The sequence below is a fragment of the Oncorhynchus kisutch genome, linkage group LG21 (assembly GCF_002021735.2).
Source record: "Oncorhynchus kisutch isolate 150728-3 linkage group LG21, Okis_V2, whole genome shotgun sequence".
Taxonomy (NCBI): domain Eukaryota; kingdom Metazoa; phylum Chordata; class Actinopteri; order Salmoniformes; family Salmonidae; genus Oncorhynchus; species Oncorhynchus kisutch.
In genome coordinates, this window is record NC_034194.2 from 28,113,629 (window position 1) to 28,130,406 (window position 16,778).

Sequence of the window (16,778 nt, forward strand, 5' to 3'; positions counted from 1 at the left end):
ATGCATACGCATGCAACAAGGCACTAAAGTAATACTGAAAAAAGATAACAGCAATAGAATACACTTTTTGACCTAAATGCAAAGCCTTATGTTTTGGGCAAATCCAACACAACACATCACTAAGTAACTGCCTCCTTATTTTCAAGAATGGTGGTGGCTGGTATGGGTATGGTATATGGCTGGTATATGCTATGGGTATGCTTGACACACTGGGCAGTTTTTCAGGATGAAAAGAAAAGGGATAGAGCTAAGAACAGACTCAATCCCAGAGGAAAACCACAAGAGCTTCAACCAGAGGGGAATGCTCAGTTTAGGTACACCAAATTTGGCCAGACTGTTTTTTCAGTCAGAGCGTCTGGATTATGGAACACTCTGCGTGGAACACTCTACACTCTCTCACAACCAGTGTGAGAGAGTGTAGTACCTTTGCTAGCTTCAAGGAAAACCTGAAAAAGTGGCTAAAGGCAAACCATTCATGTGAACATTAAGATATTCCGACTCTTAAGATGTCAGATACTGTAGGACTAAGGGGACATTTAAAATCTGATGTAATATTATCATTATATTGTCTATTGTTGTATAAATCTTTTTTTTTTTTAAATAAAGAATATACAGTACTGGTCAAAAGTTTGGACACACCTACTCATTCAAGGGTTGTTCTTTATTTTTTACTACATTGTAGAATAATAGTGAAGACATCAAAACTATTAAATAACACATGTAGTAACCAAAAAGGTGTTAAACAAATCAAAATATATTTTATATTTCAGATTCTTCAAAGTAGCCACCCTTTGCCTTGATGACAGCTTTGCACACTCTTGGCATTCTCTCAACCAGCTAAAAATCAAGAATAACCCTTGAAAGAGTAGGTGTGTCCAAACTTTTGACTGGTACTGTATATAGAGAGATATTTATATAGGGAGACATCGTGCCAAAAAGGGTGACATACATGTAAAAACACTTCAGAACAAACTTCCTTTTGAATAAACGTATTGTATAAATGATTCTGCCTCCAGCTCCACTGCTCAGACATGGAGAAATGTGTGATATTTTCTTCCAAAAGGAGAGGAACAAACAGCCTCTAAATAATTTGTTATTTTATACATTTGTAGACTTCTTCTTTTTTTCAAAGGTTTTTTTATTTGGCTTTTTTTATGATTATACAGATAATACAGACATAACAGGTAGAGCGCAAAACACACACGGATTCCCCTACCAAATCATTCCCCCCCCCCTCCCCCCCATGCTCCAACAGCACCCCTCCCCCCAATACCAGACTTAAAGCAGGCATGATATAGAATGAGTAAAATAATCAAATAGTATAAAATAAATTAAAGTATATTATGAAACAAAAAGTTTAAAATAGTTATACAAATTCTAATTTGGGTTGGTTTGTGGAGTTGTGAAATTAGCTGGGTCCATGTCTTCTACAAAGGATAGGAAAGGTTGCCAGATATTATAAAATGTAATTGCAGATCCCCTAATGGAGTAGCGTATTTTCTCTAGCTTGAGATGTTGCATAACTTCCTTTATCCAATGGTTAAAAGTAGGAAGAAACCGATCCTTCCACTTAGTTTAGTAGAAGACATCTAGCTAGAAGGGTAGTACATGCCAGCATGTTGTCATAGAACTGTTTAGAGGGGCCTCCTGTCGTGCCACTCCATAGAACTGTGTAGAGGGGCCTCCTGTCGTGCCACTCTATAGAACTGTTTAGAGGGGCCTCCTGTCGTGCCACTCCATAGAACTGTTTAGAGGGGCCTCCTGTGGTGCCACTCCATAGAACTGTTTAGAGGGGCCTCCTGTCGTGCCACTCCATAGAACTGTGTAGAGGGGCCTCCTGTCGTGCCACTCCATAGAACTGTGTAGAGGGGCCTCCTGTGGTGCCACTCCATAGAACTGTTTAGAGGGGCCTCCTGTGGTGCCACTCCATAGAACTGTTTAGAGGGGCCTCCTGTGGTGGCACTCTATAGAACTGTGTAGAGGGGCCTCCTGTCGTGCCACTCTATAGAACTGTTTAGAGGGGCCTCCTGTCGTGCCACTCCATAGAACTGTGTAGAGGGGCCTCCTGTGGTGCCACTCCATATAACTTTTTAGAGGGGCCTCCTGTCGTGCCACTCCATAGAACTGTTTAGAGGGGCCTCCTGTGGTGCCACTCCATAGAACTGTTTAGAGGGGCCTCCTGTCGTGCCACTCCATAGAACTGTGTAGAGGGGCCTCCTGTCGTGCCACTCCATAGAACTGTGTAGAGGGGCCTCCTGTGGTGCCACTCCATAGAACTGTTTAGAGGGGCCTCCTGTGGTGCCACTCCATAGAACTGTTTAGAGGGGCCTCCTGTCGTGCCACTCCATAGAACTGTGTAGAGGGGCCTCCTGTCGTGCCACTCTATAGAACTGTTTAGAGGGGCCTCCTGTCGTGCCACTCCATAGAACTGTTTAGAGGGGCCTCCTGTCGTGCCACTCCATAGAACTGTTTAGAGGGGTCTCCTGTGGTGCCACTCCATAGAACTGTTTAGAGGGGCCTCCTGTGGTGGCACTCCATAGAACTGTTTAGAGGGGCCTCCTGTGGTGCCACTCTATAGAACTGTTTAGAGGGGCCTCCTGTGGTGCCACTCCATAGAACTGTTTAGAGGGGCCTCCTGTGGTGGCACTCCATAGAACTGTGTAGAGGGGCCTCCTGTCGTGCCACTCCATAAAACTGTGTAGAGGGGCCTCCTGTGGTGCCACTCCAAAGAACTGTTTAGAGGAGCCTCCTGTCGTGCCACTCCATAGAACTGTTTAGAGGGGCCTCCTGTGGTGCCACTCCAAAGAACTGTTTAGAGGAGCCTCCTGTCGTGCCACTCCATAGAACTGTTTAGAGGGGCCTCCTGTGGTGCCACTCCATAGAACTGTTTAGAGGGGCCTCCTGTCGTGCCACTCCATAGAACTGTTTAGAGGGGCCTCCTGTCGTGCCACTCTATAGAACTGTTTAGAGGGGCCTCCTGTGGTGCCACTCCATAGAACTGTGTAGAGGGGCCTCCTGTCGTGCCACTCCAAAGAACTGTTTAGAGGAGCCTCCTGTCGTGCCACTCCATAGAACTGTTTAGAGGGGCCTCCTGTCGTGCCACTCTATAGAACTGTTTAGAGGGGCCTCCTGTGGTGCCACTCCATAGAACTGTTTAGAGGGGCCTCCTGTGGTGGCACTCTATAGAACTGTGTAGACGGGCCTCCTGTCGTGCCACTCTATAGAACTGTTTAGAGGGGCCTCCTGTCGTGCCACTCCATAGAACTGTGTAGAGGGGCCTCCTGTGGTGCCACTCCATAGAACTGTGTAGAGGGGCCTCCTGTCGTCCCACTCCATATAACTGTTTAGAGGGGCCTACTGTGGTGCCACTCCATAGAACTGTTTAGAGGGGCCTCCTGTGGTGCCACTCCATAGAACTGTTTAGAGGGGCCTCCTGTCGTGCCACTCCATAGAACTGTTTAGAGGGGCCTCCTGTGGTGCCACTCTATAGAACTGTTTAGAGGGGCCTCCTGTGGTGCCACTCCATAGAACTGTTTAGAGGGGCCTCCTGTGGTGGCACTCCATAGAACTGTGTAGAGGGGCCTCCTGTCGTGCCACTCCATACAACTGTGTAGAGGGGCCTCCTGTCGTGCCACTCTATAGAACTGTTTAGAGGGGCCTCCTGTGGTGCCACTCCATAGAACTGTTTAGAGGGGCCTCCTGTGGTGGCACTCTATAGAACTGTGTAGAGGGGCCTCCTGTCGTGCCACTCTATAGAACTGTTTAGAGGGGCCTCCTGTCGTGCCACTCCATAGAACTGTGTAGAGGGGCCTCCTGTGGTGCCACTCCATAGAACTGTGTAGAGGGGCCTCCTGTCGTGCCACTCCATATAACTGTTTAGAGGGGCCTACTGTGGTGCCACTCCATAGAACTGTTTAGAGGGGCCTCCTGTGGTGCCACTCCATAGAACTGTTTAGAGGGGCCTCCTGTGGTGCCACTCTATAGAACTGTTTAGAGGGGCCTCCTGTGGTGCCACTCCATAGAACTGTTTAGAGGGGCCTCCTGTGGTGGCACTCTATAGAACTGTGTAGAGGGGCCTCCTGTCGTGCCACTCTATAGAACTGTGTAGAGGGGCCTCCTGTCGTGCCACTCCATAGAACTGTTTAGAGGGGCCTCCTGTGGTGCCACTCCATAGAACTGTTTAGAGGGGCCTCCTGTCGTGCCACTCCATACAACTGTGTAGAGGGGCCTCCTGTCGTGCCACTCCATAGAACTGTGTAGAGGGGCCTCCTGTGGTGCCACTCCATAGAACTGTTTAGAGGGGCCTCCTGTGGTGCCACTCCATAGAACTGTTTAGAGGGGCCTCCTGTCGTGCCACTCCATAGAACTGTGTAGAGGGGCCTCCTGTCGTGCCACTCTATAGAACTGTTTAGAGGGGCCTCCTGTCGTGCCACTCCATAGAACTGTTTAGAGGGGCCTCCTGTCGTGCCACTCCATAGAACTGTTTAGAGGGGTCTCCTGTGGTGCCACTCCATAGAACTGTTTAGAGGGGCCTCCTGTGGTGGCACTCCATAGAACTGTTTAGAGGGGCCTCCTGTGGTGCCACTCTATAGAACTGTTTAGAGGGGCCTCCTGTGGTGCCACTCCATAGAACTGTTTAGAGGGGCCTCCTGTGGTGGCACTCCATAGAACTGTGTAGAGGGGCCTCCTGTCGTGCCACTCCATAAAACTGTGTAGAGGGGCCTCCTGTGGTGCCACTCCAAAGAACTGTTTAGAGGGGCCTCCTGTCGTGCCACTCTATAGAACTGTTTAGAGGGGCCTCCTGTGGTGCCACTCCATAGAACTGTGTAGAGGGGCCTCCTGTCGTGCCACTCCAAAGAACTGTTTAGAGGAGCCTCCTGTCGTGCCACTCCATAGAACTGTTTAGAGGGGCCTCCTGTCGTGCCACTCTATAGAACTGTTTAGAGGGGCCTCCTGTGGTGCCACTCCATAGAACTGTTTAGAGGGGCCTCCTGTGGTGGCACTCTATAGAACTGTGTAGACGGGCCTCCTGTCGTGCCACTCTATAGAACTGTTTAGAGGGGCCTCCTGTCGTGCCACTCCATAGAACTGTGTAGAGGGGCCTCCTGTGGTGCCACTCCATAGAACTGTGTAGAGGGGCCTCCTGTCGTGCCACTCCATATAACTGTTTAGAGGGGCCTACTGTGGTGCCACTCCATAGAACTGTTTAGAGGGGCCTCCTGTGGTGCCACTCCATAGAACTGTTTAGAGGGGCCTCCTGTCGTGCCACTCCATAGAACTGTTTAGAGGGGCCTCCTGTGGTGCCACTCTATAGAACTGTTTAGAGGGGCCTCCTGTGGTGCCACTCCATAGAACTGTTTAGAGGGGCCTCCTGTGGTGGCACTCTATAGAACTGTGTAGAGGGGCCTCCTGTTGTGCCACTCTATAGAACTGTTTAGAGGGGCCTCCTGTCGTGCCACTCCATAGAACTGTGTAGAGGGGCCTCCTGTGGTGCCACTCCATAGAACTGTGTAGAGGGGCCTCCTGTCGTGCCACTCCATATAACTGTTTAGAGGGGCCTACTGTGGTGCCACTCCATAGAACTGTTTAGAGGGGCCTCCTGTGGTGCCACTCCATAGAACTGTTTAGAGGGGCCTCCTGTGGTGGCACTCCATAGAACTGTGTAGAGGGGCCTCCTGTCGTGCCACTCCATAGAACTGTTTAGAGGGGCCTCCTGTGGTGCCACTCCAAAGAACTGTTTAGAGGAGCCTCCTGTCATGCCACTCCATAGAACTGTTTAGAGGGGCCTCCAGTGGTGCCACACCATAGAACTGTTTAGAGGGGCCTCCTGTCGTGCCACTCCATATAACTGTTTAGAGGGGCCTCCTGTCGTGCCACTCCAAAGAACTGTTTAGAGGGGCCTCCTGTCGTGCCACTCTATAGAACTGTTTAGAGGGGCCTCCTGTGGTGCCACTCCATAGAACTGTTTAGAGGGGCCTCCTGTCGTGCCACTCCATAGAACTGTGTAGAGGGGCCTCCTGTCGTGCCACTCCATAGAACTGTGTAGAGGGGCCTCCTGTGGTGCCACTCCATAGAACTGTTTAGAGGGGCCTCCTGTGGTGCCACTCCATAGAACTGTTTAGAGGGGCCTCCTGTCGTGCCACTCCATAGAACTGTGTAGAGGGGCCTCCTGTCGTGCCACTCTATAGAACTGTTTAGAGGGGCCTCCTGTCATGCCACTCCATTGAACTGTTTAGAGGGGCCTCCTGTGGTGGCACTCCATAGAACTGTTTAGAGGGGCCTCCTGTGGTGCCACTCCATAGAACTGTTTAGAGGGGCCTCCTGTGGTGGCACTCCATAGAACTGTGTAGAGGGGCCTCCTGTCGTGCCACTCCGTAGAACTGTGTAGAGGGGCCTCCTGTCATGCCACTCCATAGAACTGTGGAGAGGGGCCTCCTGTCGTGTCACTCCATAGAACTGTGTAGAGGGGCCTCCTGTGGTGCCACTCCATAGAACTGTTTAGAGGGGCCTCCTGTGGTGCCACTCCATAGAACTGTGTAGAGGGGCCTCCTGTCGTGCCACTCCATATAGAACTGTTTAGAGGGGCCTCCTGTGGTGCCACTCCATAGAACTGTGTAGAGGGGCCTCCTGTCGTGCCACTCCATATAGAACTGTTTAGAGGGGCCTCCTGTGGTGCCACTCCATAGAACTGTTTAGAGGGGCCTCCTGTGGTGCCACTCCATAGAACTGTTTAGAGGGGCCTCCTGTCGTGCCACTCCATATAGAACTGTTTAGAGGGGCCTCCTGTGGTGCCACTCCATAGAACTGTTTAGAGGGGCCTCCTGTGGTGCCACTCCATAGAATTGTTTAGAGGGGCCTCCTGTGGTGGCACTCTGAATAATGCAATAAAGGCAGAAGGTTTTATAGGTCTCTCCAGTATCCCAAACATCATCAAGATGCACCGCCGCCTTCTCATAGTGAGTGACTTGCTGACTTGGAGTTGAATTCCTATAGAGTTGTTTTTGTCACACCATCTTAATTTAAATAGATTTTTTAAAGGACTAGAATATGGACATTATACAGGCCTATTTACACATACTTTTAAATTATTACGTTATATATACTGACCAAAATATAAACGCAACATGCAACAGTTACAGTTCATATCAGGAAATCAGTCAATTTAAATATATGATTCTCTAATCTATGGATTTCAGATGACTGGGAATGCAGATATGTGTCTGTTGGTCACCGATATCACTCCATAGAACTGTTTAGAGGGGCCTCCTGTGGTGCCACTCCATAGAACTGTTTAGAGGGGCCTCCTGTGGTGCCACTCTATAGAACTGTTTAGAGGGGCCTCCTGTCGTGCCACTCTATAGAACTGTTTAGAGGGGCCTCCTGTCGTGCCACTCCATAGAACTGTGTAGAGGGGCCTCCTGTGGTGCCACTCCATAGAACTGTGTAGAGGGGCCTCCTGTCGTCCCACTCCATATAACTGTTTAGAGGGGCCTACTGTGGTGCCACTCCATAGAACTGTTTAGAGGGGCCTCCTGTGGTGCCACTCCATAGAACTGTTTAGAGGGGCCTCCTGTCGTGCCACTCCATAGAACTGTTTAGAGGGGCCTCCTGTGGTGCCACTCTATAGAACTGTTTAGAGGGGCCTCCTGTGGTGCCACTCCATAGAACTGTTTAGAGGGGCCTCCTGTGGTGGCACTCCATAGAACTGTGTAGAGGGGCCTCCTGTCGTGCCACTCCATACAACTGTGTAGAGGGGCCTCCTGTCGTGCCACTCTATAGAACTGTTTAGAGGGGCCTCCTGTGGTGCCACTCCATAGAACTGTTTAGAGGGGCCTCCTGTGGTGGCACTCTATAGAACTGTGTAGAGGGGCCTCCTGTCGTGCCACTCTATAGAACTGTTTAGAGGGGCCTCCTGTCGTGCCACTCCATAGAACTGTGTAGAGGGGCCTCCTGTGGTGCCACTCCATAGAACTGTGTAGAGGGGCCTCCTGTCGTGCCACTCCATATAACTGTTTAGAGGGGCCTACTGTGGTGCCACTCCATAGAACTGTTTAGAGGGGCCTCCTGTGGTGCCACTCCATAGAACTGTTTAGAGGGGCCTCCTGTGGTGCCACTCTATAGAACTGTTTAGAGGGGCCTCCTGTGGTGCCACTCCATAGAACTGTTTAGAGGGGCCTCCTGTGGTGGCACTCTATAGAACTGTGTAGAGGGGCCTCCTGTCGTGCCACTCTATAGAACTGTGTAGAGGGGCCTCCTGTCGTGCCACTCCATAGAACTGTTTAGAGGGGCCTCCTGTGGTGCCACTCCATAGAACTGTTTAGAGGGGCCTCCTGTCGTGCCACTCCATACAACTGTGTAGAGGGGCCTCCTGTCGTGCCACTCCATAGAACTGTGTAGAGGGGCCTCCTGTGGTGCCACTCCATAGAACTGTTTAGAGGGGCCTCCTGTGGTGCCACTCCATAGAACTGTTTAGAGGGGCCTCCTGTCGTGCCACTCCATAGAACTGTGTAGAGGGGCCTCCTGTCGTGCCACTCTATAGAACTGTTTAGAGGGGCCTCCTGTCGTGCCACTCCATAGAACTGTTTAGAGGGGCCTCCTGTCGTGCCACTCCATAGAACTGTTTAGAGGGGTCTCCTGTGGTGCCACTCCATAGAACTGTTTAGAGGGGCCTCCTGTGGTGGCACTCCATAGAACTGTTTAGAGGGGCCTCCTGTGGTGCCACTCCATAGAACTGTTTAGAGGGGCCTCCTGTGGTGGCACTCCATAGAACTGTGTAGAGGGGCCTCCTGTCGTGCCACTCCGTAGAACTGTGTAGAGGGGCCTCCTGTCATGCCACTCCATAGAACTGTGGAGAGGGGCCTCCTGTCGTGTCACTCCATAGAACTGTGTAGAGGGGCCTCCTGTGGTGCCACTCCATAGAACTGTTTAGAGGGGCCTCCTGTGGTGCCACTCCATAGAACTGTGTAGAGGGGCCTCCTGTCGTGCCACTCCATATAGAACTGTTTAGAGGGGCCTCCTGTGGTGCCACTCCATAGAACTGTGTAGAGGGGCCTCCTGTCGTGCCACTCCATATAGAACTGTTTAGAGGGGCCTCCTGTGGTGCCACTCCATAGAACTGTTTAGAGGGGCCTCCTGTGGTGCCACTCCATAGAACTGTTTAGAGGGGCCTCCTGTGGTGCCACTCCATAGAACTGTTTAGAGGGGCCTCCTGTCGTGCCACTCCATATAGAACTGTTTAGAGGGGCCTCCTGTGGTGCCACTCCATAGAACTGTTTAGAGGGGCCTCCTGTGGTGCCACTCCATAGAATTGTTTAGAGGGGCCTCCTGTGGTGGCACTCTGAATAATGCAATAAAGGCAGAAGGTTTTATAGGTCTCTCCAGTATCCCAAACATCATCAAGATGCACCGCCGCCTTCTCATAGTGAGTGACTTGCTGACTTGGAGTTGAATTCCTATAGAGTTGTTTTTGTCACACCATCTTAATTTAAATAGATTTTTTAAAGGACTAGAATATGGACATTATACAGGCCTATTTACACATACTTTTAAATTATTACGTTATATATACTGACCAAAATATAAACGCAACATGCAACAGTTACAGTTCATATCAGGAAATCAGTCAATTTAAATATATGATTCTCTAATCTATGGATTTCAGATGACTGGGAATGCAGATATGTGTCTGTTGGTCACCGATATCACTCCATAGAACTGTTTAGAGGGGCCTCCTGTGGTGCCACTCCATAGAACTGTTTAGAGGGGCCTCCTGTGGTGCCACTCTATAGAACTGTTTAGAGGGGCCTCCTGTCGTGCCACTCTATAGAACTGTTTAGAGGGGCCTCCTGTCGTGCCACTCCATAGAACTGTGTAGAGGGGCCTCCTGTGGTGCCACTCCATAGAACTGTGTAGAGGGGCCTCCTGTCGTCCCACTCCATATAACTGTTTAGAGGGGCCTACTGTGGTGCCACTCCATAGAACTGTTTAGAGGGGCCTCCTGTGGTGCCACTCCATAGAACTGTTTAGAGGGGCCTCCTGTCGTGCCACTCCATAGAACTGTTTAGAGGGGCCTCCTGTGGTGCCACTCTATAGAACTGTTTAGAGGGGCCTCCTGTGGTGCCACTCCATAGAACTGTTTAGAGGGGCCTCCTGTGGTGGCACTCCATAGAACTGTGTAGAGGGGCCTCCTGTCGTGCCACTCCATACAACTGTGTAGAGGGGCCTCCTGTCGTGCCACTCTATAGAACTGTTTAGAGGGGCCTCCTGTGGTGCCACTCCATAGAACTGTTTAGAGGGGCCTCCTGTGGTGGCACTCTATAGAACTGTGTAGAGGGGCCTCCTGTCGTGCCACTCTATAGAACTGTTTAGAGGGGCCTCCTGTCGTGCCACTCCATAGAACTGTGTAGAGGGGCCTCCTGTGGTGCCACTCCATAGAACTGTGTAGAGGGGCCTCCTGTCGTGCCACTCCATATAACTGTTTAGAGGGGCCTACTGTGGTGCCACTCCATAGAACTGTTTAGAGGGGCCTCCTGTGGTGCCACTCCATAGAACTGTTTAGAGGGGCCTCCTGTGGTGCCACTCTATAGAACTGTTTAGAGGGGCCTCCTGTGGTGCCACTCCATAGAACTGTTTAGAGGGGCCTCCTGTGGTGGCACTCTATAGAACTGTGTAGAGGGGCCTCCTGTCGTGCCACTCTATAGAACTGTGTAGAGGGGCCTCCTGTCGTGCCACTCCATAGAACTGTTTAGAGGGGCCTCCTGTGGTGCCACTCCATAGAACTGTTTAGAGGGGCCTCCTGTCGTGCCACTCCATACAACTGTGTAGAGGGGCCTCCTGTCGTGCCACTCCATAGAACTGTGTAGAGGGGCCTCCTGTGGTGCCACTCCATAGAACTGTTTAGAGGGGCCTCCTGTGGTGCCACTCCATAGAACTGTTTAGAGGGGCCTCCTGTCGTGCCACTCCATAGAACTGTGTAGAGGGGCCTCCTGTCGTGCCACTCTATAGAACTGTTTAGAGGGGCCTCCTGTCGTGCCACTCCATAGAACTGTTTAGAGGGGCCTCCTGTCGTGCCACTCCATAGAACTGTTTAGAGGGGTCTCCTGTGGTGCCACTCCATAGAACTGTTTAGAGGGGCCTCCTGTGGTGGCACTCCATAGAACTGTTTAGAGGGGCCTCCTGTGGTGCCACTCTATAGAACTGTTTAGAGGGGCCTCCTGTGGTGCCACTCCATAGAACTGTTTAGAGGGGCCTCCTGTGGTGGCACTCCATAGAACTGTGTAGAGGGGCCTCCTGTCGTGCCACTCCATAAAACTGTGTAGAGGGGCCTCCTGTGGTGCCACTCCAAAGAACTGTTTAGAGGGGCCTCCTGTCGTGCCACTCTATAGAACTGTTTAGAGGGGCCTCCTGTGGTGCCACTCCATAGAACTGTGTAGAGGGGCCTCCTGTCGTGCCACTCCAAAGAACTGTTTAGAGGAGCCTCCTGTCGTGCCACTCCATAGAACTGTTTAGAGGGGCCTCCTGTCGTGCCACTCTATAGAACTGTTTAGAGGGGCCTCCTGTGGTGCCACTCCATAGAACTGTTTAGAGGGGCCTCCTGTGGTGGCACTCTATAGAACTGTGTAGACGGGCCTCCTGTCGTGCCACTCTATAGAACTGTTTAGAGGGGCCTCCTGTCGTGCCACTCCATAGAACTGTGTAGAGGGGCCTCCTGTGGTGCCACTCCATAGAACTGTGTAGAGGGGCCTCCTGTCGTGCCACTCCATATAACTGTTTAGAGGGGCCTACTGTGGTGCCACTCCATAGAACTGTTTAGAGGGGCCTCCTGTGGTGCCACTCCATAGAACTGTTTAGAGGGGCCTCCTGTCGTGCCACTCCATAGAACTGTTTAGAGGGGCCTCCTGTGGTGCCACTCTATAGAACTGTTTAGAGGGGCCTCCTGTGGTGCCACTCCATAGAACTGTTTAGAGGGGCCTCCTGTGGTGGCACTCTATAGAACTGTGTAGAGGGGCCTCCTGTTGTGCCACTCTATAGAACTGTTTAGAGGGGCCTCCTGTCGTGCCACTCCATAGAACTGTGTAGAGGGGCCTCCTGTGGTGCCACTCCATAGAACTGTGTAGAGGGGCCTCCTGTCGTGCCACTCCATATAACTGTTTAGAGGGGCCTACTGTGGTGCCACTCCATAGAACTGTTTAGAGGGGCCTCCTGTGGTGCCACTCCATAGAACTGTTTAGAGGGGCCTCCTGTGGTGGCACTCCATAGAACTGTGTAGAGGGGCCTCCTGTCGTGCCACTCCATAGAACTGTTTAGAGGGGCCTCCTGTGGTGGCACTCCATAGAACTGTTTAGAGGGGCCTCCTGTGGTGCCACTCCATAGAACTGTTTAGAGGGGCCTCCTGTGGTGGCACTCCATAGAACTGTGTAGAGGGGCCTCCTGTCGTGCCACTCCGTAGAACTGTGTAGAGGGGCCTCCTGTCATGCCACTCCATAGAACTGTGTAGAGGGGCCTCCTGTCGTGTCACTCCATAGAACTGTGTAGAGGGGCCTCCTGTGGTGCCACTCCATAGAACTGTTTAGAGGGGCCTCCTGTGGTGCCACTCCATAGAACTGTGTAGAGGGGCCTCCTGTCGTGCCACTCCATATAGAACTGTTTAGAGGGGCCTCCTGTGGTGCCACTCCATAGAACTGTGTAGAGGGGCCTCCTGTCGTGCCACTCCATATAGAACTGTTTAGAGGGGCCTCCTGTGGTGCCACTCCATAGAACTGTTTAGAGGGGCCTCCTGTGGTGCCACTCCATAGAACTGTTTAGAGGGGCCTCCTGTGGTGCCACTCCATAGAACTGTTTAGAGGGGCCTCCTGTCGTGCCACTCCATATAGAACTGTTTAGAGGGGCCTCCTGTGGTGCCACTCCATAGAACTGTTTAGAGGGGCCTCCTGTGGTGCCACTCCATAGAATTGTTTAGAGGGGCCTCCTGTGGTGGCACTCTGAATAATGCAATAAAGGCAGAAGGTTTTATAGGTCTCTCCAGTATCCCAAACATCATCAAGATGCACCGCCGCCTTCTCATAGTGAGTGACTTGCTGACTTGGAGTTGAATTCCTATAGAGTTGTTTTTGTCACACCATCTTAATTTAAATAGATTTTTTAAAGGACTAGAATATGGACATTATACAGGCCTATTTACACATACTTTTAAATTATTACGTTATATATACTGACCAAAATATAAACGCAACATGCAACAGTTACAGTTCATATCAGGAAATCAGTCAATTTAAATATATGATTCTCTAATCTATGGATTTCAGATGACTGGGAATGCAGATATGTGTCTGTTGGTCACCGATATCACTCCATAGAACTGTTTAGAGGGGCCTCCTGTGGTGCCACTCCATAGAACTGTTTAGAGGGGCCTCCTGTGGTGCCACTCTATAGAACTGTTTAGAGGGGCCTCCTGTGGTGCCACTCCATAGAACTGTTTAGAGGGGCCTCCTGTGGTGCCACTCCATAGAACTGTTTAGAGGGGCCTCCTGTGGTGCCACTCCATAGCACTGTTTAGAGGGGCCTCCTGTGGTGCCACTCCATAGCACTGTTTAGAGGGGCCTCCTGTGGTGCCACTCCATAGAACTGTTTAGAGGGGCCTACTGTGGTGTCACTCCATAGAACTGTTTAGAGGGGCCTCCTGTGGTGCCACTCCATAGAACTGTTTAGAGGGGCCTCCTGTGGTGCCACTCTATAGAACTGTTTAGAGGGGCCTCCTGTGGTGCCACTCCATAGAACTGTTTAGAGGGGCCTCCTGTGGTGCCACTCCATAGAACTGTTTAGAGGGGCCTCCTGTGGTGCCACTCCATAGCACTGTTTAGAGGGGCCTCCTGTGGTGCCACTCCATAGCACTGTTTAGAGGGGCCTCCTGTGGTGCCACTCCATAGAACTGTTTAGAGGGGCCTACTGTGGTGTCACTCCATAGAACTGTTTAGAGTGGCACTCTGAATAATGCAATAAAGGCAGAAGGTTTTATAGGTCTCTCCAGTATGTTAGAAAACATCAAAGAAATTGTCAATGTCCAAAACGAGTGCAATAAAGTAGCAGGAGTCTGCTTACATCGGTCACAAGTGGGATCTATTTCTGGTCTAATCTTGGATCATTTTGTCTTTGACCAATGCAGCCGAAGAACTATTTTAAATTGAATTACAGCATGTCTTAGATATATACACTACCGTTCAAACTTAGAAATGTCCTTGTTTTTGAAAGAAAAGCACATGTTTTGTCCATTAAAATAACATCAAATTAATGTTGTAAATGACTATTGTAGATGGAAACGGCAGATTTTGTATGGAATATCTACATAGGCGTACAGAGGCCCATTATCAGCAACCATCACTCCTGTGTTCCAATGGAACATTGTGTTAGCTAATCCAAGTTTATCATTTTAAAAGTCTAATTGATTATTAGAAAACCCTTTTGCAATTATGTTATCACAGCTGAAAACTGGCCTTCTTTAGACTAGTTGAGTATCTGGAGCATCAGCATTTGTGGGTTCGATTACAGGCTCAAAATGGCCAGAAACAAAGACCTTTCTTCTGAAACTCGTCAGTCTATTCTTGTTCTAAGAAATTAAACATATTCCATGCGAGAAATTGCCAAGAAACTGAAGATCTCGTACAACGTTCAGTGAGGAGATCCCTTTTCCAGCCCAGATATGAAACGCCCGTTCTAATAATGATGGATAGAATGTATGGTTCTTAAATAACAGGGCAGAAGTTGAAAATTCACTGAGACCAAACGATCGCCTGAACTATTTCCAGTTTTTTGAGAATGTTTCACAATAGTGTTCTTAATGTATTTGGAACTGTCTCAGCTAGTTTAGAACAGAGTAAGGCAGCTAGGTCGGAGGTCGGTCCACAGGATGACATCTCCAAGGTCAACCATTTCGGGCCTGTAACAGTAATAATATTGAAAAAGTTTGAAAGTGCTAGACCACCCTGGTGGTGAGATCTCTGCAATACGCTCTTACGTATCCAAGGGTTTTTCTTGTTCCAGATAAAAGCAGATATCAGTTTATCTATGGAGATCAAAAAAGGATTTTGTCAGAAAGATAGGAATACATTGAAATAAGTATAAAAACATAGGTAATACATTCATTTTAACAGTTTTATTTCTTATACCCAAAGAAAGAGAAAGTAAATCCCACCGTTCAAGATCCTGTTTCAGGGACAGTGTCCAAATCAGATTTTAACTGAAGATATGGATTCAACAACAATGTTTCAACTGCATGGTCTTCAAAGTATATTTAGCTGGTTTGCTTTCTGCCCTCTGTTTCAGATAGTTTTCTCTGCCTGCCCATTTTCACAGTGTTTCTTCTATCTTACAGATAGCAGTCCTGATCAGCCTGGGCTTCATCTTATCATGGGCTCCATACGGTTTGGTGAGCCTGGTGTCTGTCGTCAGGGGCAGTGAGTTCATCCGGCCAGAGGTGACCATGCTGCCCTGCCTGTTTGCTAAGTCCTCCACTCTTTACAACCCCCTGATCTACTATATCTTCAGCAAGACCTTTAAGCAGGAGGTGAAGCAGCTGTGTGGTAGATCCAACGTATGCCACGCTTCCAGAGCCAGGAACAACATCACGGACAACGCCATCTACCTGGTGTGTGACGGCAGCCGGACGGAGAATGAGGAGAAGGTGGTGGCCACGGTGGCTGGGAGGACCACTGAGGATAAGTTGTCCTCTGGGAAGAGCCGGAAGATGGAGACCAGGTTAAACTCATTCGACAGCCAATAGGAAGGCCTCGGGGAGGGAGAGGGGGAGGGAGGACATTATACAGTATATAATTTGAAATGAGCTAAGACCAATATCTATGATTTTATTGTTATATGCCTGAATCAATTGCTGTTGGCATGAAAATAGTTTTTACATAAAGACAAGTTATACTTTAATAAGTAAAACTGTTGTGTGCAACAACTTGCAGGGTAATATCAAATCCTGTATTGATGGTTACATGAAAGAGGGCAGGTTTGCACTACTGTATCTTAACTTAATGGATGTGAGTGAAAAATGGCAACCAATGAGAGGATTTCTGGACTGGTTCCCAAGCCAATTGGCTGCCAGAGTGAAGAGGATTGACAATATGCTATAGCCAATAGGGAATCATAGACCGTACAGTAGGTGGGCTGTTTTCTTTAGACAAACACAGCTGCCATTGAGCAATGCAGAGGAAGGAAGTGACCTTATTCCCATGGAGGAGAGGATGGATGGAGATACTAAGCCTGGGGCCACCCTATCCCCTATGTAGAGCCATATGGGCCCTGGTCAAAAGTAGTGCCCTGCACTAAAGAGCACTGTTAAGTGCTCAGGACTGATCCAATGAGGAGGGGAGAGGATGGAGAAATGGATGCTTCTAGTGCTCAGGACTGATCCCATGAGGAGAGGATGGAGAAATGGATGCTTCTAGTGCTCTGGACTGATCCCATGAGGAGAGGAGAGGATGGAGAAACGGATGCTTCTAGTGCTCAGGACTGATCCCATGAGGAGAGGAGAGGATGGAGAAACGGATGCTTCTAGTGCTCAGGACTGATCCCAGCCAAGCCTCAAAGGTCACACGCCAGCCACTAAGGGGGTTGAAAAGTCATAGTTGAGGTCGGACGGAATCTTTGTGAAGGACGAATTGGGTGTCTGTTCATATTTCCTTTTAATTCTGTTTAATATCCCCATGGCCACGTAGCTTGGCAAACCCACTTTACCATGACAGTAATTCCTTTTGGATAAAAGCATCTGCTAAATGGCA

General features: G+C 49.7%; 1 protein-coding gene across 1 annotated transcript in view; it reads left to right on the plus strand.

The window, feature by feature from the left end:
• The window catches only part of opn8b (opsin 8, group member b), a 69,447-nt gene extending 52,907 nt beyond the window's left edge, over nt 1-16,540 (plus strand). The window contains exon 4 of the mRNA XM_020454784.2: nt 15,368-16,540. Coding sequence (XP_020310373.1) covers nt 15,368-15,775 — 408 coding nt within the window. The 3' untranslated portion in view covers nt 15,776-16,540. The remainder of the gene's footprint in view (nt 1-15,367) is intronic.
• The last annotated feature ends 238 nt before the right edge of the window (nt 16,541-16,778 follow it).